At 44.0% G+C, this 26110-nt stretch overlaps 1 protein-coding gene and 1 long non-coding RNA gene across 3 annotated transcripts; one reads left to right on the forward strand and one right to left on the reverse strand.

Annotated features, from left to right (window-relative positions):
- Positions 1–82: 82 nt before the first annotated feature.
- Positions 83–14180, forward strand: FAM124A (family with sequence similarity 124 member A). Of its 2 annotated transcripts, XM_081855588.1 has the most exons (4): positions 83–183; positions 2860–2891; positions 9333–10063; positions 12861–14180. In XM_081855588.1, exons 1-4 carry the CDS (start codon positions 119–121, stop codon positions 13644–13646), a joined length of 1614 nt encoding a protein of 537 aa, XP_081711714.1. In that variant the 5' UTR covers positions 83–118; the 3' UTR covers positions 13647–14180. The 2 variants fall into 2 exon arrangements, with proteins under 2 accessions (XP_081711714.1, XP_081711713.1); XM_081855587.1 differs by lacking the exons at positions 83–183; positions 2860–2891 and adding an exon at positions 6195–6264 and having other exon boundaries at positions 12861–14179.
- Positions 14181–16591: 2411 nt separating this feature from the next.
- LOC309338511 lies at positions 16592–17064 on the reverse strand. Its single transcript, XR_014154953.1, has 2 exons — positions 16896–17064; positions 16592–16856 (listed from the first exon to the last, which is right to left on the reverse strand). It is a non-coding gene; the product is annotated as an uncharacterized lncRNA (long non-coding RNA).
- Positions 17065–26110: the final 9046 nt, after the last annotated feature.

Genomic DNA, 26110 nt, shown 5'->3' on the forward strand with positions numbered 1-26110 from the left:
GGGAGACCCGCCCACCGACCCGTCCCTCGCCCTCCTCCGGCGTCCGCCCTCGCCGCCTCCCAGCCCGGCAAGAAGAAGAAGGAGCAGCAGCCGGAGCAGCCGGAGCAGCCGCCGCGCCATGCGCCGGAAAGGGGGCGGCCGCTGGCAGGACGAGACCGCGGACTCCGGAGCCGAGACGGCCGGGTGAGTGAGTCCCCTCCCCGGCGCCGGGGGCTTCTGGTGCCCGGTCCCTTTCCCTCGACTAGGATGCCCATCCCCTGGGGTCCCCCTGGACGGGCAGTTGAAGATGCAGCATCGAAACCAAAGCGCAACAAGCCCTTCAATATAGGGAAACCCCCATAGGTGATCAGCCCCACTCCGGATTCGCTCCTGGTGCGTTTGGGCGCCTCGTCTCGTCCCATCCCTCCCCAAACCTCAAATTACAGATAGGTAGCCGTGTTGGTCTGCCATAGTCAAAACAAAATAAAAGAAAAAAGATTCCTTCCAGTAGCACCTTAAAGACCAACTGGAACTAACTTAGTTGGTCTTTAAGGTGCTACTGGAAGGATTTTTTTTTCTTTTATTTTGTTTCAAACCTCAAATAATGGAGTGGGAAGGGACCCCCAGAGTCATGTAGTCCAAGCCTCTCCCAAACCCCAGATCATAGAATCATCTAATTGTAAAGGGACCATTGAGGGTCAATTTAGTTCACCCCCCCTTGCCCAACTTGAGACTCGAACTCAGGACTCTGAGATGAAGAGGCTCAGGCTCTACCGAAGGAGCCATTCGACTCGCACACATCTTAAGCTTCTGGTTTGATCCCCAAAGTAATGGGGCTTGTGAGCTGTGATTGAGGGATTTGTGCATTCTTGCATGGGGGGGTGGGGTGGAGTGTAGGAAATATTAGGAAAAGAAAGTAAATTAATCGAACGTCGAAAGTTTAATGTGGCCTGCCTTTCCAGCTAAGCTCTTCTTCAGGGAAACTTGGACAAATGTTTGATCCTAAAAAAAAAAAAGGTGAACGTGTTCAAATAGAGGTGAGGATTTTACCTCAAACACAACACCTCTCTGCATGCTTTGTTATAATCAGTGCACAACCATTTCCCTTGCAGAACAGTTTCAGTGGCAGTAGTGATATTGAAAAAATAACCAAAAATTTGGGTAGCTTTTGTATGTGGGTATATATAATGTTCTAAAAGGGCCGAGGAGAGAAAGATCTTATATCATTACAAGTACCTTGTTGTTAATAAACTGCCCATATGGGGCATAAAAAGATTTGGTGAGTAGGAACTTGGGAGCAAGATCCAGGCAGCAGCATAAATTGTAGTTTGGCAATCAGAATGGGCATGTTTAAGGTACATGCACCCTGCAGTCGAGAAATGCAATGGAATTCAAGTGTCTCCCAATTTTAGGGCCGTTTCATATTTTATCTTGGGTGCATTTGTTCGTTACGACCACATTACAATGTGTTCAGTGATCATTGTGTATGTGCACACATCCCACCAGTGTGTGTGCTTGGGCACGTGTGTAAGGGATGTGTGTAAGGGATCTGTCTGCATATGGTCTGGGGCATGCAGCACGTTCTAATGTTTTGTGTATGGACAAGCAGGGGAATATTTCTGTGCTACAGGTGAAACTCGGAAAATTAGAATATCACAGAAAAGTTCATTTATTTCAGGGATTCAACTTAAAAGGTGAAACTAATATATGAGATAGACTCATGACATGCAAAGCGAGATATGTCAAACCCTTATTTGTTATAATTGTCTACAGCTGATGAAAACCCCAAATTAACAATCTCAGAAAATTAGAATATTAAATGAAATCAGCAAAACAAGGACTGCAAATAGAGCAACACTGGACCTCTGAGAAGTAGAAGCATGCATATGTACTCAGTACTTGGTTTAGGCCCCTTTTGCATCAATTACTGCCTCAATGCGGCGTGGTGTGGATGCTATCAGCCTGTGGCACTGCTGAGGTGTTATGGAAGACCAGGATGCTTCAATAGCAGCCTTCAGCTCTTCTGCATTGCTCGGTCTCATGTCTCTCATCTTTCTCTTGTCAATGCCCCATAGATTCTCTATGGGGCCAGCGAGTTTGCTGGCCAATCAAGCACAGTAATCCCATGGGCATTGAACCACCATGATCATTACAATTATAACAAATAAAGGCTTGACATATCTCGCTTTGCATGTCATGAGTCTATCTCACATATTAGTTTCACCTTTTAAGTTGTATTACTGAAATAAATGAACTTTTCCACGATATTCTAATTTCCCAAGTTTCACCTGTACGTGTAACCTGTCCCACAATTTTCATTTTCAACCAAGATGGTTCATAATCATCTTATGAACCAAAGAAGCAGACTGTTCATGCAGCATGTAATAGTCAAAGCATATTTTTGCAGCTAGAGGTATCTTTCGGGGGGGGCAGGAGGGGGGAGCTGTAAGGCTTCATCCATGCAAAAAATTGTGATTTACACCATTAGAGTAGGAGCTTGTAATTGGAAATCCACTCATACATGCAGTCTAAAATAGTGCCCCCAACCAACTTATTTCAAGGAAGTTAAAGACCTTGCTTCTGCATGGACCATACTGTACTATCTGCTGTTTTCTGCTATTTTAAAACTGCATTTATAGCCTTCCTTTCTCCAAGGAACTCGTAGCATCATACATGGTTCTCTCTCTAACCTCCTGAGGACTGTGAGATTCAGCAGACTGAGAGATGGTGACTGGTCCAAAGACACCTTCATAGCTGAGTGGAGATTTGAACCCGGGTCTCCCAGGGGCTAGCTTGAGACTCTAACCATAATGACATAACCTAAGTCCCCATTGTTCGCCAGCCCTACTGAACTTAACATTTTTATTTTTTTTACTGCAGGTCAGAATATAGCTGTGTGTCATCTTCGAGCAGTGAGTATAATTTTGTTCTTCTGTTAAAGGTAAAGGGACCCCTGACCATTAGGTCAAGTTGTGACCGACTCTGGGGTTGCGGTGCTCATCTCGCTTTATTGGCCGAGGGAGCCGGCGTACAGCTTCCGGGTCATGTGACCAGCATGACTAAGCCGCTTCTGGCAAACCAGAGCAGCGCATGGAAACGCCGTTTACCTTCCCACCGGAGCAGTACCTATTTATCTACTTGCACTTTGATGTGCTTTCAAACTGCTAGGTTGGCAGGAGCTGGGACCAAACAACGGGAGCTCACCCCAGTGTGGGGATTTGAACCGCGACGTTCTGATCGGCAAGTCCTAGGCTCTGTGGTTTAACCCACAGCACCACCCGCATCCCTGTTCTTTAACATTAAGTATCCACTTAATGAAGCCATAGCTACCTGTGGGAAGCTTTGGGGTGCCAGTCCACCCTCAGGCTGCGGCAGATGCAGTCTCCAAGAAATACATCACCCACTGCTGCTGGTGCCAAAATGTCTTGGCCCGGCCCTGTTTGGGATGCACATTTTCAAGGCAGGGGGAGAGTACAGTGGTACCTCGGGTTACAGACACTTCAGGTTACAGACGCTTTAGGTTCATAGCTGTTAACCTTCCCCTTTTTGCCGCTGCTATCCCAGATTGTGAGATATCCCGTAGACTGTCCCCGGGACAGGTGAGGCTGCTGTTCCCTTATTTTCAAATCCGAAAGTTGACAGCTATTTTCAGGTTACAGTCTCCACTAACCCAGAAATAGTACCTCAGGTTAAGAACTTTGCTTCAGGATGAGAACAGAAATCGTGCTCCGGCGGCGCAACAGCAGCGGGAGGCCCCATTAGCTAAAGTGGTGCTTCAAGTTAAGAACAGTTTCAGGTTAAGAACGGACCTCCAGAATGAATTAAGTTCTTAACCTGAGATACCACTGTATGTGGGTGGGGAGCCTTTACTGAACTAATATGGAGGAAGAAAGATTGTCTGAAAAGGGAGGAACATTCGCTAATAGGAAGGGGCTTTAGGCTGCAATCCTTACCTGGGAGTATTGAAGTAACAGGGGCTCACTTCATGTACTTACTTCAAGTAAACATGTATAGGCTAGTAAGTGCGTGCCTCTGCATAGTCAAGAATTTCAGGCCAGTTTGGGCAAGCCACGACTTTCGTTGCTACTGGACCTTTCACTGAGATGTGTGTGGCACTTAATGACGACAGTCAAACACAGACTGGGAAGGGACCCAAACTGTGTGGTACATGTGTTGCAGCCATGGTGGCACAGAGGCATGTATGACTCGTCTTCTCCATCCCAGCTCAATCTCAGAAGCTACTCAGTAGTTGGGTATTGTGCTTTGGAAAGAAAATTCCAGTGCCTAACTTGGGGGTAGCCAAAAGGGTGCTCCCCAAATGTCATTGGACCACAACTCCCATCATCCTGAAGATTGGCCATGCTGGCTGTGACTGATGGGAGTTAGAGTACAACAGTATCTGGCTGCCCCCTGGTAACCTATCCAGTGTGGAGTGTGTGCCCCTATTGTTGGAGACTCTGTTGTGGCTGGTGAAAAGGCCACCCATTGTGGAGGGGACTTTCTAGTGGGACTCCAGTGGCACTCCAGCTCCCATCAGCCCTAGCCAGCATGGCCAATGGTCAGGGATGATGGGAAGTGTAGTCCAACACTCTTTCAGCCGACAACAGAATGAATTGGGTGATTTCATCCAAGGTTGAACCTGAGGTTCCATCAGGAAGGCTCTGGAATGGTGAAAAGTGATTAGTCTGACACAACCGACAGAGCAAACTTTGTTTCCTGTCTTTTGACTGTCCTAGAAATGCATATCTTCAGGGCTAGGATGTTGAGAAGACTCCATTGTCCTGTCAGATAATTGCTTCTTGAGATTACAGGTCCATATTGCATAAGCTCTCTTTGTGTGATAGAGCAGTTAAATTGCCCTGCTTTGATTTTGCCCACTGACCTTGAGGGATGCTGTGGCTCAGTTATTAGGGAGTGTGTTATTTCTGCACTTGAGGCTGCTGAGAATAGTTTGACCATTACTGCCAACACGGTAGTGTCTTCTTCTGCGTCTTAATCATTGGGCGTCACCCTAGTTTTTAGAGGAGCTGACACACACACACACACACACACACACACAGCAGCGAGACAGAAGACTAGCTCACCCGCCTCTGGACATACTAGGCTGAAAATGAGTACGCATTATGGGGAAGTTTTGGTTCCTTTCCATACCAGAGCCCATTAGCACAGTGGAGGCTCTGCTCTTCTGCAGTCAACTGGAAGCAAAATTAAAATTGTGTTTCTGGAAAGGTTGCCCCAAAGGGAATGCGTGCCGCAGGCTAACCAAGGCTTTCCATCCTGTTATGTAATAATGAAGTGAAATATTTATCTCAATTCCAGAGAAAACAACTAGTGTGGAAATGACACAGCAGCAAATAAATCAACACACCTACTTGTCATTGTTGCTGTAAAGTACTTTATAACCTTCCCAGATAATGAGAGAGTGGACTGGCGAACTCAGGCTGTGCCTGAGGCTTTTTGCGATGACAGAAACCAGTTTGCACATTCTTTTGTTTCAGCTGTACTTGGGTGCTGCTAGTGTGACCATGGTTTCAGGATTTCTGTTATTTGTTGTTGTTTAGTTGTTTAGTCGTGTCCGACTCTTCGTGACCCCCTGGACCAGAGCACGCCAGGCACTCCTCTCTTCCACTGCCTCCCGCAGTTTGGTCAGACTCATGTTTGTAGCTTCGAGAACACTGTCCAACCATCTCGTCCTCTGTCATCCCCTTCTCCTTGTGCCCTCCATCTTTCCCAACATCAGGGTCTTTTCCAGGGAGTCTTCTCTTCTCTTCTCATGAGGTGGCCAAAGTATTGGAGCCTCAGCTTCACGATCTGTCCTTCCAGTGAGCACTCAGGGCTGGTTTCCTTAAGAATGGAGAGGTTTGATCTTCTTGCAGTCCATGGGACTCTCAAGAGTCTCCTCCAGCACCATAATTCAAGAGCATCAATTCTTCGGCGATCAGCCTTCTTTGTGGTCCAGCTCTCACTTCCATACATCACTACTGGGAAAGCCATAGCTTTAACTATACGGACCTTTGTTGGCAAGGTGATGTCTCTGCTTTTTTGTGTTATTAGAGGTTCTGAAATGTTCTTTTTCCTGATACTTAATTTCAGTTGATAGTGCCAATAAAGGCAGAAGTTTGCTTGGAGGCATCCGCTCTGCTCTGCCTCCACAGTTGCTGGAAACGGCAGGAAGAGAAAATGCTGTTGTGCATCTAGTTGGCCACTTTGAGAACAAGATTCTTGACTACATGGGCCATTCATTGGCTGGATCTAGTGGCGGAGAAACCCTCTCCGGCACCTGGGGTGGGACACCACGCAAGCGGCATTCCGTACAGAGTGTGCACGCACAGCAGCCCGTACGGTCGCTGTGCGAGAGGCAGCCGCATGAGTGCGCCCTTGGCTACTCTACAGCCGGGGGGAGGCAGGGGCCATCCTGTCACCCCCCAAGTGGCACCCAGGGCGTCCCACCCCCCACTTCATACGCCCCTGGCTGGATCCACAGGTTCTCCTTATGTTCATTTGGGTAAGTGCTTGTGAGCTGGAGCAATATTTATTGTAGCTAATGAAAACCAGGCAGAAGAAGCTGGATCGTCCGTTGCCTATACCTTATAAGAAGTGTAGGCAGCAATAATGCCTCAAGTGTGTAATTGTTTGGACCCAGTGCTAGGAATTAGCCAGGCGTGTTTGGCGAGTGGTGTGGGTCCAATTGCGACCACATGGAGATCTCTGGATGCCACGTTGACAACTGGGGAAAGCAAAATGTCACTTACAGAAGGGCTGGATCTAGACACACCAAAGAAGCGTTGCAGTTAAACGCGTCGTAAACTTTGTATGAGAAATCGAGTTGGCAAAACCAGAACTCCACAGCGCCATCTGGTGTCACAGTGCTTTAATGCATATACAGTGCGTATAAAGAGCTTTTTCTTTGCCAATGTAGGTGAGTCCAAGGATCTGAAATAATTTCCTTGAAGACTGAATTTGTTTTATTCTGGATTGCAATGCGTTGTAAACTGCTTTGAGTCCCCCCCCCCTTTAAAATATAAAGTGGTATAGAAATGAAATTAATAATAATAATAATAATAATAATAAACCCATTGCAAAAAAAAAACTAAAGCAGCACCTAGGCATACCATTATGGCGACCGCAACCTAGGTTTAAGGTGCCATTTGTCAATTAGATTCTATATCTGAGTTTCTAACACAGTTTGGATCTACTTACTGAATAGAGAGAGTGCTGTTGTGCTCAGAGTCCTGCTTCTCTACTGTGAGAAGAAGACGTTGGACTAGGTGGGACTTTGGCTGGGAGTTGCAGCTCTGTACAGGCCTTACTTTCAGCGCCCTTAACAAACTACAGTTCCCAGGATTCTTTGGGGGAAACCATGATGGGTAACAAGAGTGCCCTAAGTGCATGGTGTAGAGGTGACCTTGGTCTTCATCTGAATTTATTTGCACATTTCTACTTTGAGGGATGCTTCCAGTGTCTTGTGCGTTTCTAAGCTTCTCATTCCCTGCCGCCACGTTGTAAATGGTTGTGACATCTGTCAAAGTGGTTACACTTCCAGGAGTGAAGCACAAAAGGATCATCTCACTCGCGGCTTCTCTGCTGACCTACATGCAGCAAGCTGGGCTGCTAGATATACTGTAGTTTAAGTTGGTTTCCAGTTTAACTTCAAAGTCCATGCCAAATTTAGAGGTTTTGCTGTTGTGTTCTTCTTCATTCTGTTAGCTGGAGGGTTAAAAGTGTCGGTTCACATTGAAAGAGATTTGCAAAAATCACTGCGAGCTATTTTAATTATACTGACTGAAGTGATACATTTTTGCTTCGCATCAAAGGCGGAACCGCTGGTCATCTCTGTGTGGCAAGCAGATGAATGATCTGAAGTGACATTGCCCATGTTTGCGTAAAAGAGGACAACTTGTTGGCCATTCTTGGCCTGTTTGGCATTCTGGCTTGTGGGTATGGCATCGTACCACCTTCTTGAGACGTTTGGCAGGATATCGCAAATGGTTCCTCCTCTGGAATGCCTAGATGGATGGACTAGCCTTCTTTCCTACTTTCCCAACTTATTTCTTGCTCCATCTATCCAGCTGATGAAATTCTGTGCTCTACCTCTTCCTTGGTCTTCCTGAGCATTGAAGAGATGTTCACCTCAGATTCTGAAGCCTGCTAAGCAGAAGCTCCTGATGAAGGCCTCAGAATTAATGAGATGGAACTGAGCAGCCAGAACACACATCAGTTTAAAATGACGAGAAGTTCTCCCCTTGCCGGCAGCCAGTCTTTTATTATGTTACTGAATTTGGGGTTTGAGTATCTCACTGGGTGGCTGAGGCTATTTCAGTTAGCGGCACAGGGAAATCTGTCTGGGATGCTGTTTACTCCATCAGGAATATTGTTTACTTGGGCACCATTGGACCAGACACACTTCAACCCTGAGAGCCTAGTGGTCCAGATATGTCTTGGAAAGGGATTGGCAGTTATGGGTTATCTGACGTATGCAGATTTATGATGGAGACGTGGACTGAATTCTCTGTTTGGGACCCAAACCTGTGGCAAGTATGACCCAATATAGATTCCAAGGTGTTGTATTCAAAGACTGGGAGCGGTTGCTGAGACCATATAACACTGGTCTTCAAAGACCTACACTGGCTCCCAGTATGTTTCCGAGCACAATTCAAAGTGTTGGTGCTGACCTTTAAAGCCCTAAATGGCCTCGGTCCAGTATACCTAAAGGAGCGTCTCCACCTCCATCGTTCTGCCCAGACGCTGAGGTCCAGTGCCAAGGGCCTTCTGGCGGTTCCTCGCTGCGATAAGCCAAGTTACAGGGAACCAGGCAGAGGGCCTTCTCAGTGGTGGCACCCACCCTGTGGAACACCCTCCCACCAGATGTCAAAGAGAAAAATAACTACCAAACTTTTAGAAGACATCTGAAGGCAGCCCTGTTTAGGGAAGCTTTTAATGTTTAACAGGTTATTGTGTTTTAGTGTTTTGTTGGAAGCCAACCAGAGTGGCTGGGGAAGCCCAGCCAGATGGGTGGGGGTATAATATATTATTATTATTATTATTATTATTATTATTATTATTATTATTATTATTATTGCTTTGCAGGAGTGAAATGACTTCTTGCTCAATGGGAGTCCCCCTCCACACACCCTAACTCTGTTATGGGGGTTCCCCAACCCTTTGGAGCAGATTTGGGGACAGTGTGGGGTGTGTGCAGGGGGAAGAAATGGTGGGGGGGAGTCCTATTGCTCAAGTGGAAGTTCTTCCATTTGCTCATTTAGTTACTTGAAAACCACACCTTTATAGAAAACTGAATGTAAACCGTTGCAAACCAAACCAAAATGACTGGGATTTCCCCCTCCTCCATTCAGGTGAACTTTCTGTGGAGGATGTGCAGGATCCTTTCCTTCTTAGCATGCACCTAATTGCAGACCCAGGAGACTCTGGTGTCCTCCAGCAAGCCATCGATAGCCTCTTGGCCTGGATCCACCCAGATCTCCAACTCTTCCGCGTTTCGGAAAGGAGGAAACCAAGGAAGCCCGACAAGGCCATCGTCTCCCAGCCAGCCCTTGCAGTAATCCTCTTTCTGAAGGAAGAATATGATGAGGAGCCGATCCTGCAACTTCACGAGTCCTTTCAAAGGCCACCCTGGCATTACCACCACACGGAACAGGTGCATGGCAACTTCCTCCCTTACATGCCAGGCAGCCAGGACTTTTTCACCTTGGCACCAGGCACCCCTCTGTGGGCCATACGGCCAGTGCATTACGGGAAGGAAATAATACGCTTTACCATCTACTGCAGGAATGAAAAATTTGCCAGCGTTATGAAGCTCTACGAACTCATTCTGAGAAGGCGGGTTTGTCAGAAAAAGGCAGGCTTTTGTGTGTTCCCTGTCTATTCCAACGTGGATATTGATATTCAGTTGTCTTTAAAGAGGCTTCCCAAAGGCCATGTGCCAAGTCCCACAGAGTCAGCGCTGCTGGAATTCCGAGTAAAAGATATTGAGCAGCTGATGTCTCTCTTGCCCAATCCTTGCAGCCGGATCAGTGAGGGCAGGTGGCAAACGGAAGATCCTGATGGGAACAAGATCCTCCTGCAGGTATTTCTTAGCACCCCTAAATCTCCATGTGGCATTTGGGAATGCAGATTTTAAGTTGCCATGCATAGGGTGGGGGGTGGGAATCAGAATGTGTCTGAACGATATGCAGCATAATTCTGTGTAAAGTTTCCTTGGAAATAAGTAGTATTAAGTTCCATCAGAAAGGTCCCTACTTTTGTTTCCAGACTGAAATGAGCTGCCTACATATTGTCCATGTAATTAATATTTACTATGGTCTAGTGAGCTCCCTGTAACACCAGTATGAATTGTTTCATACTAATCACCATCGTTTTACTGTTGTTAGCCGCTCTGAGCCCGGCTTCGGCTGCGGAGGGCGGGATATAAATAAATTTTTTATTATTATTATTATTATTATTATTATTATTATTATTATTATTATTATTTGGTGTGGACTGGGGTGATGGTAGCAACACACCAGAGGGTGAATAAAGTTTACTGTCCCATAGCACAATTCACATATATCTCTCTAATTTGAAAGCTCCATCACTTCCAATTCTAAACTTTCACTTTGAACCTTATGGACAGCAGAAAGTAGAAGACGTGTGTAAACAGAAAGAACCTTGTCAACTCTTTTCCATGTTAGTTTGTTCCTGGGCTGACTCTGTATATTTTTCCACAATCTGTCAGATTTTTTTACTGTGCATGATGGAGGAATTCAAAAATGGCAAGAAGCCAAAGGCCTAGTTCCCATGTAAACCATGGCTAAGTGTGAATGTGGGTGCTGAGGACAAAAATCACAGCCACTTTGTTCATCCCCTGGTCCTGGTACTGCTGGCTTACTCCCTGGAGCTAAGCCGTGGTGTGGCTTAGAGTTACGTGTGAACCTTGACAAACCACAAACCCAAGTTCAGATGTAGCGCTAAACCAAACCATGGCTCATCTTTGTGTCGTGGAACAGCAGGACTGAGGAAGGAGGGAAATGGCTGCAATTTTTGCCATGAATACACATATGCTCATATGTCCATGCTTAGCCATGGTTTCCTTAAGATTAGAGGTAGAAGGGGCTAAAGGTTGTTTTATACAAAGATATTTCAGCTGTGTTACAGGAACAATAACATTGTAACTACAGTGGTACCTCCGGTTACATACGCTTCAGGTTACATATGCTTCAGGTTACAGACTCCACTAACCCAGAAATAGTGCTTCAGGTTAAGAACTTTGCTTCAGGATGAGAACAGAAATTGTGCTCCAGCGGTGTGGCGGCAGCAGGAGGCCCCATTTGCTAAAGTGGTGCTTCAGGTTAAGAACAGTTTCAGGTTAAGAACAGATCTCCGGAACGAATTAAGTACTTAACCCGAGGTACCACTGTACATTTGATTTGATTAGTCAACAGGCAACACTCTTAGGATGATATTGGCAAAGTACTTTCAAAGGACAAAGAATATAGAATAGATGTGTTCTTGTCTGCAGATTGTGGTTAGTCAGGAGATTGTGTAGTCATGAATCCAAGTTTAGTTAACACGCTAAGCCAAACCGTGGTTTAGCTCAGTATGGGAGCAAAAGCAAAGTGCTGCAAGCTGTGCTTAAGATAGCGCAGTTGGTAAAGCATGGAATTCTGAATTTCTGGGTCGTGGGTTCAAGCCCAATGTTGGGCAAAAGATTTCTGCATTGCTGAACTAGATGATCCCCTCCAACTAGATGATCCCCTCCAACTCTCCAATCCTATGATTCTATCTTTGCATGGTCCTGGTAAGCCATAAACCAAGCTGTTGTAGAAATGATTCCTAAAAACAGAAAGTTGAAAATTATTTCCTATCAGTTTCTCAGGCACTCTTGACACACAAGTTGTAATAAGGTGCTTAACTTTGGAAACAATTCGTTCAGCAGCAGATTCTTTTTCTCCCGTTTAATCAGGCAACCAGTGGAACTTTATGGAAGCAGCTGAGTCTGGTATAAAACGTAGCAGGATAGCATCATTTTATTCTAAGACTTACGTGCATTTAGTGGGAAACTTTGGGAAATCGGTGCAAGATTTTTGAAGGATGTGGATATGTTTACTTTTAGAGAATGGTATAGTTGCTAGGCTTTGCGTCATCTATTCTAGACAACAGTGCAATCAGAATAAACTGGTGCGACGTCTGGCAACTGTGCAGCTCTGTTTAAGACAGAAACAGTTCTTTATTGCCTTGCTGATATAAGTGTATCAGTTTGTACATAGAGCTTTTGTTATTAGAACTGCAGACTCCAGTTGAGTCCATGTTCCTTGTGCTCTTTGCTTCTGACTCATTCTGCAGAAAACAAGCAGTTCTCTGTTGGCACTAATGGCCCTGCAGAAACCAAAAATATAAAGGAGAAAGAAAAGGCAACAATGTAGTAGTGGTTCTTTTCCTTAAACCAGCTGGAGGATTTTATCCCTGGAGAGGGTAGTTCTCCAAAGCGGGGAATAAGATTTATAATTTATAATTATTTATAAGCTAGTTATTCCCATGCCACCATTTAAGAAAGAAGAAAAGGCTTGGGCTTTGTATATTAGCAGTGTTAATCTGTTGTAGGATACAAGTTCTGATTCTGCAGTGCAATCCAATGCATGCCTACTCAGAAGCAATTAATATTTAATTCAACAAGACTTACACCAAGGTAAACAGTAGCCTTCATCAACTTGGTACATTTCTGATGTTTTCCACTACATCTCCCCTAAGTTCCAGGCACCCCAGCCAATTGCTGTTACTGATTAATGCAACCAGTGGCCATTTAACATGTAGTAGATAATTCAGCTCTGGAAATAAATGTTTGTCGTTCATGTGACCTCCTCCCTTTTCATCCCTCTTCTTCACAGCAGGCCCGGTATAGGAAGTGTGGTAAGCTGAACAAGTTTTGCTCGCCATCTCCTGCAAGGCACCTTCCAAATTTTCTTCCCCAAAGCAGCAGATGGACTTTCAACAAAGCCAGTGATCCTTCAAAACCAGTTTATTCCATTGCGTTTCACCATGCCAGTCTGTGCCTTGGCGTTTCCCAGCAGGACTTGAGAAATCACAACCAAGCACTTTCTACCAGAAGACCCGGTGGAGCCTCTGCCGACTCAGGTTCATTTCAGCGAAGCAAGTCTCTTGCTTGCTTGCCCACAATGCGCTCTTCCCTGGTCCCCAAATCTTTTCATTTGAGCGAGCCAAATTCCTTAAGCACTTTCTCTTCTGGGCACAGGGCAAGAAGCAGAGTTAACATTGATGAATTGGAAGGAGTTCAGGAGACTGATGTGGACACAGGGATGAAACTTGCCTTCGCTGATCTATCTGTGGTCTCGGCTTATTCAGTTTCAGATGGGTTCAGTAGTGACGTGGAAGCAAAGACTAAGTATCCTACACAAGGGCAAAGTGTCAAGAGATTTAAGGAACCTGGCTCGCGACGAAGATCCCCATCAACCAAGTGTAACGTCTTTGAATTATCTTCCGGCTCGCTTCCTTTTCCTTTTGATTGGTTTTCCAGCTCTTCAGAGTCACATTCAGGTTCTCCTTCAGCAGGCTCCTTTGAGATAAAATGTTTGCCAAGAGGAACCATTTTCCCTTTTGCTGACAGCAGAACAACTGGTGGTGGAAAAAGCAACGAAGAAGAATTCTACATCTGAACTTGTGTGTGTGTGTGTGTGTGAGAGAGAGAGAGAGAGAGAGAGCGCGCGCGCAAGAGAGAGAGAGATAAAGAGAAAGCTATTTTCTTTAAGTGCTTGGTTAATGAGCCTGTTTCCACCCTGCGCCCAAGACCTGTGTGCTGCCCTGGGGTCTTGTGGCAAGTGTGTATGTTTAATTTCATTTCACTTTTAATTGGTACACCGCCTTTCTATATTACTATACACAAGGTGGTTTGCAAGCTGAAGAAACAACAAAATAGGCAGCAAAGATCACACACCTAATAACAATCTGATCCAATAATCAAAACATAACTTTAAAATGAGTAGCTTACATCAAATAAAGCAATATTCAATAATCCATTAGAATATAATAGTAAACAGTAAAATTAAATGTCAGCGAATAATAATTAAACAGTTTACACTTAACAATCACAATAAAGAATGACTAAACTATAATATGCGGGTGGCACATTGGGATGCGGGTGGTGTTGTGGGTTAAACCACAGAGCCTAGGGCTTGCCAATCGGAAGGTCGGTGGTTCGAATCCCCGTGATGGGGTGAGCTCCCATTGTTCGGTCCCAGCTTCTGCCAACCAAGCAGTTCAAAAGCACGTCAAAGTGCAAGTAGATAAATAGGTACCACTCCGGTGGGAAGGTAAACGGGCGTTTCCGTGCGCTGCTCTGGTTCGCCAGAAGCGGCTTAGTCATGCTGGCCACATGACCCAGAAGCTGTCTGCGGGCAAACACCAGTTCCCTCAGCCAGTAAAGCGAGATGAGCGCCGCAACCCCAGAGTTGTCCACGACTGGACCTAACGGTCAGGGGTCCCTTTACCTTTAAACTATAATCAGTAAAAATAACGGCAAGTCACAATGCACGAAATACCACAAAACATACAAAACCATGTAAAAGGATCAAATTGAGAAACAGGGACACACAACTTATGCAATTTAAAAATATATCTATCTATCCCTGAAGTCCTCTCTTTCCAGCTGCTTCTGCTGTTCTTGAAGTCATGGTCTGGGAAAGGTTCCTAGGGCTGGAGGATGGAGCATGGCAGGTGGAAAAAGCCTTTGACTGATGATGGCAGCACAAGGTCTCTCTTCTGCTAGCTGTTGTCTCCCTCAGGCAACTGTAATTTACAGGTACTGCTAAAGCTGAAGGTTTTCTGAAGATACAGTGGTACCTCGCAAGACGAAATTAATTCGTTCTGCGAGTTTTTTCGTCTTGCGATTTTTTCGTCTTGCAAAGCACGGATTTTGGAAAAGCTTCAAAAATCACCAAAGTCTTCAAAAACCTCAAAAAAGGCTACCACACTGCGTGCTATGAGTTGCTCCTTGAAGTCAAGTCGCAACTGCACCCCCTGAATGCACGGTTTTAAGAAAAAGGAAACAAACTTGCAAGACAAAAGAAACAAACTTGCAAGATGTTTTCGTCTTGCGAAGCAAGCCCATAGGGAAATTCGTCTTGCGAAACAACTCAAAAAACGAAAAAGTCTTTCGTCTTGCGAGTTTTTCGTCTTACGAGGCATTCGTCTTGCGAGGTACCACTGTAATATGATGATTTTACATATATTCTCACTTGGGGAGTGAGTGCAGTGCGCTATGTTTTTGTTCCATCGTGTACCGTTGGAAGTTTTGTAAATTTCTCCCATCCCCATGCACCCATGCGCTCCCTCCCATTTAGTTGCAGTGCCTGCCAGCCAGTTAGAACCCAGTTTAGATTTTCCAGCTGGAGTGAAAAATATTAGCTATGCTATCTGATAGAGAAACTTGACATTGTAGGGACTAGGTGCCTTAAATGAGACAGTATTCTGCATACCTTAGGCCACTGCTTATAACTATGTGACACTCTTTTGAGCCCTGAGACTCCGTCTCTCAGTATCTTAGCTGATAATCTTGCAGCATCTCTGGCAGTTCCAACTAAATCCCATAGCAGGGCAGCAGTAACGGTGAGGCTTGGTGTGACCAGGAATGCTGTGAAGCTAAGAAAAGCACAGCTAAACAGATTAAAGTAGATAACTCTGAACTGTCAGTTAAAGATCTTACTGGATTGAATGGGGAATGCAAAAGCTTACAGAGTTATAAAAAGTCCTATCAGGAAAGGCATTTATGGTTATTCCTGTTGAGGAACGTCATTTGGGAATAAAATTCTTCAGTAACGGTTGTCACTGTATGTGCAGCCGCTTTCCTGGCAAATATCTCAAACGAGACTTGGAAACAACACTTCCTTGCTATTTTAATAAATTAAATGCTGGTTTTAGTCTTGAATCCAACCTTTGACACTGTTATTTCATATCTTGATCCCTTGGCCCAAGATCACATTTTGAGAAGGTAGAAAGGGATCATTGCACAGTTTGCTAACCATAACAGTCTGGAGGACGGGGATGTCGCTAGCAAGAAGTTGCAAAGCAATTTAGATTGGTAGGTGTGTGCCGTTGCCAAATCATAATTTTCATAATTCATTCCTTAGGGTGGAAATTGAGTGGGACCTGTTTATAAGACAGGTGATAACCTAACAGAGCCTTCTCCCCATGTGGTGCACCCAGCAGTGGATGGGGCTGAGGGTAGTTGCAGTCCCAAACATCTGGAGGGCACTAGGTTGAAGAAGACTGATCTGACTAGGGAGGAATTAGCCTGAATCTTTGCAAAATGATATGCCAAATACCTATATTAAAATTATTTTTCTGCATTCAGCTTCCAACTATGGAACATAGTTTTGTATATGTACACTTACATACAAATGCAGTATGGTTAGTACTTTGCATACTGTCTTTGTGGCTTTAAAAATTTTTGAGTGAATACTATGGGAGAAGTTCTCTAGAACCTGCCTGTGGAAAAGCCAAAAAAAAATGTTTGTGCACCTTTAGAAAAGTTCTTGTTCACTCTTTTAAGAAAGAGAGAAAATTGATCTGTGGGCTGCTGGTTCCATCTTCTGGTTTGGTCTAATGTGTAGCTTTAGATTAGGCTAAAAGCACCCGCTGTTTACATACGCACACACCTCAAATAGATGCTGAGTTGTTGCTTTTTAAAAAACTAGGTTCAATCAATCTATTAATATTTTTTATGACTGCCTATTTCTGTCTTGAAGGTTGGTAGTTCAGAAATCTGCATTGCCTCAATTGCACCACTTCTCGCAAAGTTAAAATGTTCTCCACTCATGGGTTTTGAGTCTTCATCTATGCCTATTTAGTTTGCATTGGTGGTCAGCTGCCTCTGGCATGCGTGAAATGGAATTTCAGAAGAAAAGTGCATCTTCATTGCACAGCTAGCATAAATATTTCTGTCACTACATATTGTATCCTAGGAACTGGGCATAGCAGTCCTAACCCCTGATCTGCAATGCTGGTGCAGGTTGACGTGTGGCAGAGCTCTTCCTCTACCTGGTTTGAGGGTTGGGAGACATCACCACAGATGCTATTATTGGTCTTCCCCTGCCTCCCGCAGTTTGGTCAGACTCATGCTGCTGGCTTCGAGAACACTGTCCAACCATCTTGTCCTCTGCCGTCCCCTTCTCCATGTGCCCTCCATCTTTCCCAACATCAGGGTCTTTCCCAGGGAGTCTTCTCTTCTCATGAGGTGGCCAAAGTCTTGGAGCTTCAGCTTCAGGATCTGTCCTTCCAGTGAGCACTCAGGGTTGATTTCCTTCAGAATGGAGAGGTTTGATCTTCTTGCAGTCCATGGGACTCTCAAGAGTCTCCTCCAGCACCAGAATTCAAAAGCATCAATTCTTCGGCGATCAGCCTTCTTTATAGTCTAGTTCTCACTTCCATATATCACTACAGTATAGCTTTAACTATACAGACCTTTGTCAGCAAGGTGATGTCTCTGCTTTTTAAGATGCTGTCTAGGTTTGTCATCGCTTTTCTCCCAAGAAGCAGGTGTGGAGCAGGAACTGGCAAGCCACTCCAGTATCCCTGCCAAGAAAACTCCATGGACAAAAAAACAGGCTAAACATATAAAAAAATTCAAATATTGCAGGGAACTGATTTCAAAGCATCCTAGGATCTGATGATACTAGCTTTATGAAATATGAGTTTTAAGTGCAGGAGGGGGACAACATTTCATGTTTTGGTTTTCTGTGGAAATTGTTTCAGTGAAACTGCCAACTGAAGAAGCAGAAATATTCTTTGTAAAAAAGCAATGCAATGCAAATTCATCCTATAGTTATTGGTTACTTTAAGGAATGCTTTCAGAAGGAGTGAAATAGTGGCACAAGTACCACATCATTTGTTATCAGAACATAATAACTCATACCTGAAGGAGCGCCTCCACCCCCATCATTCTGCCCGGACGCTGAAGTCCAGTGCCGAGGGCCTTGTGGCGGTTCCGTCCCTGCGAGAAGTGAAGCTACAGGGAACCGGGCAGAGGGTCTTCTCAGTAGTGGTGCCTGCCCTGTGGAACGCCCTACTTTCAGATGTCAAAGAGATGAACAACTACCCAATGTTTAGAAGACATCTGAAAGCAGCCCTGTTTAGGGAAGCTTTTAATGTTTGATGTTTTATCGTGTTTTTAATACTCTGTTGGGAGCTGTCCAGCGTGGCTGGGGAAACCCAACCAGATGGGTGGGGTATAAATAAAATAATAATAATAATAATAATAATAATAATAATAATAATAATAATAATAATGCACACATCCCAAGTCCTCATCTTGTAAGCTAAAGAAGATTTCTCTGTATCTATTCTGTTTAGGTTTGGCTCTAACTTTTAACTTCTTCATGGTTGGAGTACTGCACTTAAAGTGGGGCTGTTTTTATTTATTTTTGTCTGATTGGCTAGGATGCTGCCTTTGAGATAGTGAACATCTTGTGTGCTGGACCAACTCCCAATAGAGAAAGGTAGAGAAAGGTTGACTCTCCCTAGGTGAGCAGTAGGGAGAGAATGTCTGCAGGTGAGATATGGAAAGGAAATCAATAATTCTTGTTTTTTCTGATTCCACTGAGTCATTTTTATTTAGTGGGTCTATTTTTATGTAAGCAACTATCGGCTACTGCTTTGTTATTTATTTATTATTTAAACAACACTGGAGTGTTTTATTAAAGTGAAAATTAAGTGGATGGAGTGATGTAAGGAAATCATTGAGTAATTGTACTTGTGAGGACTGTGTGTTTAGATTAGTTTTGTGTAGTTTGGATATGTAGGTTAATTATTTCACTTGTCATATTACCTGATTTTTAAAATGTTTATTTAAAAAAAGGATATATTGTTATTATGTTGCATTTTGAGATACTTTGATATATTTCAATGTTTTGTGTAGTATGGTTTGTTTTGTGGCTTCTGGTGTTTTATGTACATCGCCTAGAGATATTTATTTAATTATATTACTTAAACTGTGGAATTGTGATTATGATTATTCATAGTTTAATTTAATTATTGTTAGATTTCGAATCTGAAATTTGTATTTATTATATTAATTCCTTTTTGTTGAGATTTTGTAAGCCACTTAGCAATTTCTGCTGAAATCCTAAGCAGTATGTAAATTAACTAAATCAATAAAACTCTTGAATATACTTTAGATATTAAACTTCTACCATCCAATTAAGACCTCAAGACAATTATTGTTCTTGCTAATTTTGTTTTCTAATACTTCTGTATTGTCATATAACGACTCTACGTTTCCCTGTTGAATGAAATCTTATTCCAGCATTTATATTTCCCTGATTTTTCCCAGATGCCTTTTTGTTTTTGTCACAATTCCTTCTATTTGCTTCTGATTTTTCTATATTTATTCTCATACACTATAGCCCTATTTCCCATTACTCAGTACTGTGAATGTATTACCCAAATGTGCACATGGAAATAGTAGCCTACTTATGTGTAAAACTCTCTAATGTGGACACAGCCCTAGACAGCTCATCTGTTGTCCCAAGGAGTTTAAACTTAGTTAGTTTATCAGGTGTTTCATAAGCCAGGCAAGTCCACCAAGTGTGCATATGTCTCAGTTAAGTGTAATTTATTGCAGTCAATTAAGTTTAGTTAGAATCAATTACTTCCTCAGTTATCTCAAAAGATTATTCATGAAGAATGTTGAGCATTTTTCTTCAACTTTCAAGGCATTAATAAAACATTTCAACTGGAGAAAAACTTTTGCAGTATTTATCGGTCCTTGTCAATATTCGGCCAGAATACAGTGGTGCCTCGCAAGACGAAAAGAATCCGTTCCGCGACTCTCTTCGTCTAGTGGTTTTTTCGTCTTGCGAAGCAAGCCCATTGACAGCTTAGCGGATTAGCGCTTTTAGCGGCTTAGCGGATAAGCAGATAAGCGGCTTAGCAGCTTAGAAAAAGGGGGGGAAAGGGGAAAAAAACCCGCAGGAACTCGCAAGACATTTTCGTCTTGCGAAGCAAGCCCATAGGAAATTCGTTTTGCGAAGCGCCTCCAAAACGGAAAACCCTTTCATCTAGCGGGTTTTCCGTCTTGCGAGGCATTCGTCTTGCGGGGCACCACTGTAGTTTTCTTTTGTTAATAATTTTATCCAGCAATTTAATGAAAGGAGCAATCTGTCAAGAGGAAAAGATAAAGAGATGGAGGTGAATTTCACTATTCAGTGTTTAGTAGTAGTTACCACATCAGCCAGCAGGTGGGACCACATGAAAATAAGGCTTCGTTGAACAACAATAATAAATAACAATTTGCTGTCATTTCAAGACACCCCAAACCAGCTGCCTAATTGTAGGGCCAGCCCTGCAAAAAAAATTTCTAAGTCATACTAAAGACTGCGTCAAATATCCAAAAATCCTGGGGAGGAAGGAGCCCTCATAAAATAGTAATAGTTAGTAACTGAACCAAAATACAGAAACCTACTTACATTTTCTACTGAGTAGCACAATCCATTTTATGCCCTTTATTCCATGATTCTTATGTATTATGGATGCATTTACATTGGATTTATTCTAGATTTGCCCATCTGCCTACTATGAGTAGCACCATGTTTTTGTTTTAAATATCCTTGGTATCTGCACCATAGTTCATGCAGGGGGTCCATTTCATGACACTTCTGGTAGCATGTGCATAGATTCAAGACAGTTTCTTCTTTTTTTATTATAATTTTTAATTAGTATTTTTAACATATCATTTTCAACAGTAATTAAACATACTTTTACATCTTATTCAATTTTTTTGACTTCCGTCAATCCTGTCTGAAAATTTTCCAATCTAATCTGCCAGTATGCATTTCTTATTTTCCCTATTACATTTCAAACTCATAACCAGTATCTCTGTCTTTTTCTACTTTGTAACACTTCGTATATTTCTCCTTACAAAACTTCTTGTAGTCCTACTAGCGTAATTTGTTGATTACAGTTGCTCTTCAAATAATGCATATACTTCTTTCAATCTTCTGTAAATCTCTGGTCCCACAGGTTTCTAATCCTTCTTGTTATTTTGTCCAATTCTGCATAGTCCATTAATTTCGTCTGCCATTCTTCTTTCGTCGGAATTTCTTCTTGTTTCCATTTCTGGCCTAACAATACTCTTGCTGCTGTTGTTGCATATAAGAAGAGTTTGACATCTTGTCTATTAATTTCCTGACATATAATACCAAGTAAAAATGCTTCTGGTTTTTTAAAAAATGTATATTTCAACATCTTTTTCATCTCATTATATATCATAGATTCAAGACAGTTTCAAGCAGCCATCTCTTTCCTTTCCTAGTGTCTAATTTCTTCTAATTAACAAATTACCGTATTTTTCGCCCTATAAGACACACTTTTTCCCCTCCAAAAATGAAGGGGAAATGTGTGTGCGTCTTATGGGCGAATGCAGGCTCCTTGGCTTCAGCGATAGCAACGCGAAGCCTCCGAAGCCTGCGCTCCGGAGGCTTCGCGTTGCTTCCGCTGAAGCCAGGAGAGACTGCTCTTTGAGGCTGGCGGTGGGGAAAGCAGCGCTTCCCCCATCGCCAGCCCCAGAGGATGGGGGGCAGCAGGAAGGCGTGCGATGCCTTCCCGCTACTCTCCAACCCCCCTGCGGGCTTTTGCGGCAGATGGGGGAATTCCCCCACCTCCCGCAAAAGCCGCGCACTCTTTAAAGGGGCTCCGCGGCTTCTGCTGGCTTTTCTACGAGGGGGGGAATTCCCCCACCTCCTAGAAAAGCCCGCAGGAGCCGCGCACCCTTTAAAGAGCGCGCCGCTCTTGGCTTTTCCTCGAGGAGGGAGAAGGGACTGACTGGCCGTTTCAGTCCCTTCTCCCTCCTGGTCGAAAAGCCCGCAGGAGTCACGCTGGGCTCCTGTGGGCTTTTGCGGGAGGTGGGGGAATTCCGCCACCTCCCACAAAAGCAGGGAGAAGGTCTTGGAGTAGCGTACAGGCTGCGTGCAGCCTGTCCACTGCTCCCAGAGCTGCGGGGGGGAAATAATATTTTTTTACTTGATTCCCCCCCCCCTGAAAACTAGGTGCGTCCTATGGGTCGGTGCGTCCTATAGGGCGAAAAATACGGTACATGGAAACATACATGATGCAAGGAAACAGAACTAGGAAAATGTTGCTCTCCCTTAAATTATATTACATAAATGCAAGTGGTCTAAGGAAAACAGCCTGTAATGTAAGAAGAAAGTGTAAAGAAAGGCTGACATACTAATGCATGGGGGAAGTGCTTTTCAAAATAATAATACTGTAGTTTCTCTTCAAATCATATAAATCCTTCACCTTAAAAAAAAAAAATTCTATCAGCAGAACATCAGGCTTCTGTTGTTCCCAATAATTAAGGGGACAGTGGTCTTAAAGAGATTAATGGTTGCAAATGTCGACTACTTGTTTTTTCCTAATTCTTATGTCTACACAAAGGTCATCCATCTCCCATAGCTTTTCACATTATGCAAGGAGACCTTTAAGGTACTTAGTACTTTCTGACCTCTAGTGCCCTATTTACACACAGAGACAGGCAGTCAGCTTGAATTAATCCGACTCTAATTAAATCACACACTTCTGATATTTGCTCATTGCAGAGTAGTGTGCTACCAGGTACATAGAGGTAAAGTGAGCTGGATTATCCTGCCAATGCGCATGCTTCCTGGAGGCAGGTCTAACTTCTGCTTTCGTGAGTTTTAAAACTGGAAGCTTGGAAATTGTTGTATAAACCCATAGCCTCAAATCACCATGGAAGCATCTCTGCCTATAGCCCCCTTGTATGTGAAGTATGGGGTGCCCAGGTTAGAAATTCTCTTTCCAAACCATCCACATTTCTTAGGAATATAATTCCTTCCTTCTGTCTCTTGCACTCACGCACAATATCTTGTTTTCCTTCTTTTCCCCACTTTCTTGTTAAGTTACAGGCTGTTTTCCTTAGACCACCTGTATTAATATAATATAATTTAAGGGAGAACAACATTACAAGAATGAGAAAACGACATGAAGTTAAACAGCTCTTTGAGGGGGGCAGTTCCAAGATGGCGACGGCTTAGCAAGTGCAGATAACAGGACTGTAATTATCATTGATTGCTACCCAGGGAAGTAATTTTTCCTTTTTCTTACTTCTCTGCTTTAAACTTACCAACCTACTGAGATTCTATCAGCACCTTCTTGCTATGCTATGCTATGCGAAATACAGTGGTGCCCCGCAAGACGAATGCCTCGCAAGACGGAAAACGCACAGGACGAAAGGGTTTTCCGTTTTTCGAGGCGCTTCGCAAGACGAATTTCCCTATGGGCTTGCTTCGCAAGAAGAAAGCCCATAGGGAAATCTCCGGGGACCTCTTTTAAATGCTGGCGGTGGGGAGCAAAGCCTTTCCCCCCTCCGGCCTTCAGAAGAGGTCCAGGAAGGCCGGCGGGGGCCGAAAGGCTTTGCTCCCCACCGCCAGCATTTTAAAAGCGGTCCGGGATAGCAGGGAAGCGCTTCCCGCTATCCCGGACGGCTTTTGAAGGCAGGCGGGGGGTAGCAAAGACTTTCGCCCCCGCCGGCCTTCAGAAGAGGTCCTGGACCTCTTCTGAAGGCCGGCGGGGGGCAAAAGTCTTTGCTCCCCCCTGCCTGCCTTCCCGGGAGAGCGGAGAAACACAGCGCTTTCTCCACTATCCCGGACGGCTTTTGAAGGCAGGCGGGGGGAGCAAAGACTTTCGCCCCCCGCCGGCCTTCAGAAGAGGTCCTGGACCTCTTCTGAAGGCTGGCGGGGGGCGAAAGTCTTTGCTCCCCCCCCCGCCTGCCTTCCCGGGGGCTTTAAAATTGCCCCGGGACAGCGGAGAAGTCCGCTGTCCGGGGCGATCTTAAAATGCTGGCGGGCGGCAGCGAAGCCTTCGCTGCCGCCTGCTAGCATTTTAAAAAACCCCGGGACAGCGGAGAAGTCCTCTGCTGTCCCGGGGTTTTTTAAAATGCTGGGGGTGGGAAGAAAAGCCCTTCCCCCCCCCAGCCTTCAGAAGAGGTCGGGGGACAGACTGTCCCCGGACCTGGTCTGAAGGCGGTTTCCATAGGAACACATTGATTGATTTTCAATGCATTCCTATGGGAAACCGTGCTTCGCAAGACGAAAAACTCGCAAGACGAAAAAACTTGCGGAACGAATTAATTTTGTCTTGCGAGGCACCACTGTATCTTGGGCAAGTTCTATGAAGCATCCTGGGCTGGCCGCCAGCTGCTAGCTATTAACCCCCAGCTCCCTTCTATACTTTGTTCCTGGAACTCCTGGCTGTCACCACACAGAGTAACTCTTAAATTGAACAAACTGAGCACTTTCTATTTTTTCTCTCTTTTTTGGTTGGGGAAACCTCTCCTTGTTTACTCTCCACAGCGAACGCTATGCCTCTAGGAAACGCTACAGGGACCCAGAGGATGTAGCTCTCTCACCGGTTTCCAAACAATCTAAAATAGAGGACTTTTTCAACAAATCTGCTTTTATAGTTCCAACAAAAAAATGGTTTTCTCCCCTTGAAGATGATTGCGAGTGTGGGGAGAATATTCAAGGTGAGAGCGTGGAACTGGATCCAGCAATGGGGCAAGTTGATCCTGTGTCACTAAGAGAGGAAAGAACAGCTCTTCTAACACACTTCTTGCCTCCGATCTAGAACTTGCAGATGTCACACAAAGCTGAATGTTGGAAGATTCAGGACAGCTGAAAGAAAGTAACTTATTTGCACAGTGCATGGTTCAACTATGGAACTCCCACAGGAGGCAGTGGTGGCCACTGTGATAGGAATTTTGAGGTCTTCGATATATGGTAATGTTCATAACCGCACGTACATAGATCAGCACAGGAAGACTAACTTGAAGCCATTTTGATTCCTAAACTGAGCAAATGTTTTCTCTGCAAAGTCAAAGTGGAAAAGCCTCCCCATTGTCTTTTCCTTCACAAATCCTGTCTTATGGGTATGTCTGTGTTTGAATAGGGTTACAGATAGGTAGCCGTGTTGGTCTGCCATAGTCAAAACAAAATAAAAAAATTCCTTCCAGTAGCACCTTAAAGACCAACTAAGTTAGTTCTAGTTATGAGCTTTCGTGTGCATGCACGAAAGAAGTGTATCTGAAGAAGTGTGCATGCACACGAAAGCTCATAACTAGAACTAACTTAGTTGGTCTTTAAGGTGCTACTGGAAGGAATTTTTTATTTTGTTTTGAATAGGGTGTGAGCCTGTGAGCTGGCCCAGGAACTAAATATTTATCATTACAAAAGACTGGCCGGGCTCCCCAGGCAATCCAATCAAGTAACCTGCCAGACAGGAGATAAACAAGGACAGGAGAAAAACAACAACATTCAAATTTCTGTTTTAGATCGCCTTTTCTGTGATGTAGGTGTGATGTATCTGAGGGGTGGTCTTGATCTACAGGGTGGCAATTTCAAAAGTCTTTATAAGGCCCTGCACAACATTTTTCTGGTCCCTCCTCTCTCCTGCGGGTGAGGGGAGCACCCTGTTGCAACAGATCAATAAAGATCAAGCTTACTAGCTGCTTTGCTTCTCAATATTCTCTGGTTGGCCTCTGTTGTTCTCTCCTACCAATAGGGAACTTTTGTAAGGACTCTATATGGGCTCTTGGATACCCCATAAGGGAAAAGGGCAATTTTTGTTTACAACACCACCAAGCTAGAGGTAAAATCAGTTATGATTAAATGGGCACAAGATGTAGGGCACAACATTATGATGGAAGATTAGGAAAAATTATGGAAAACTGATTTAAAGTTTACAGATTGTTCCCTATTGAAGGAGAATTACATGAAGATGATGTATAGATGGTACACAACACCAGTGCGGTTAGGGAAAATGTACAAAACTAGTTCAAATATATGTTGGAAGTGTAAGGAAAAGGAAGGGACATTTTATCATATGTGGTGGGATTGTAATGTAATTTTTTTAAAAAAAGGAAATGATATACAACGAATTGAAGAAAATGTTGCATTTAACATTTGTTAAAAAACCTGAAGCATTATTATTAGGGACTGTAGGGAAAGATCTGCCAAAAAAGCTGAAAAACATCTTCATGTATGCGACAACGGCCGCGAGAGTTTAATAGCACAAGGATGAAAGACTGAAGAAACCCCAACTAAAGAATCAT

Source organism: Podarcis erhardii (assembly GCF_964252035.2).
Source record: "Podarcis erhardii genome assembly, chromosome: 3".
NCBI classification, from domain to species: domain Eukaryota; kingdom Metazoa; phylum Chordata; class Lepidosauria; order Squamata; family Lacertidae; genus Podarcis; species Podarcis erhardii.

Excerpts from the sequence above, each read along its gene's own strand:
- FAM124A (XM_081855588.1), top strand. The coding sequence starts at position 119 with ATGCGCCGGAAAGGGGGCGGCCGCTGGCAGGACGAGACCGCGGACTCC. Across the intron at positions 2,892-9,332 it reads CTGTGTGTCATCTTCGAGCA|GTGAACTTTCTGTGGAGGAT; the intron begins GTGAGTATAATT and ends TCCTCCATTCAG. Across the intron at positions 10,064-12,860 it reads GGAACAAGATCCTCCTGCAG|CAGGCCCGGTATAGGAAGTG; the intron begins GTATTTCTTAGC and ends TCTTCTTCACAG.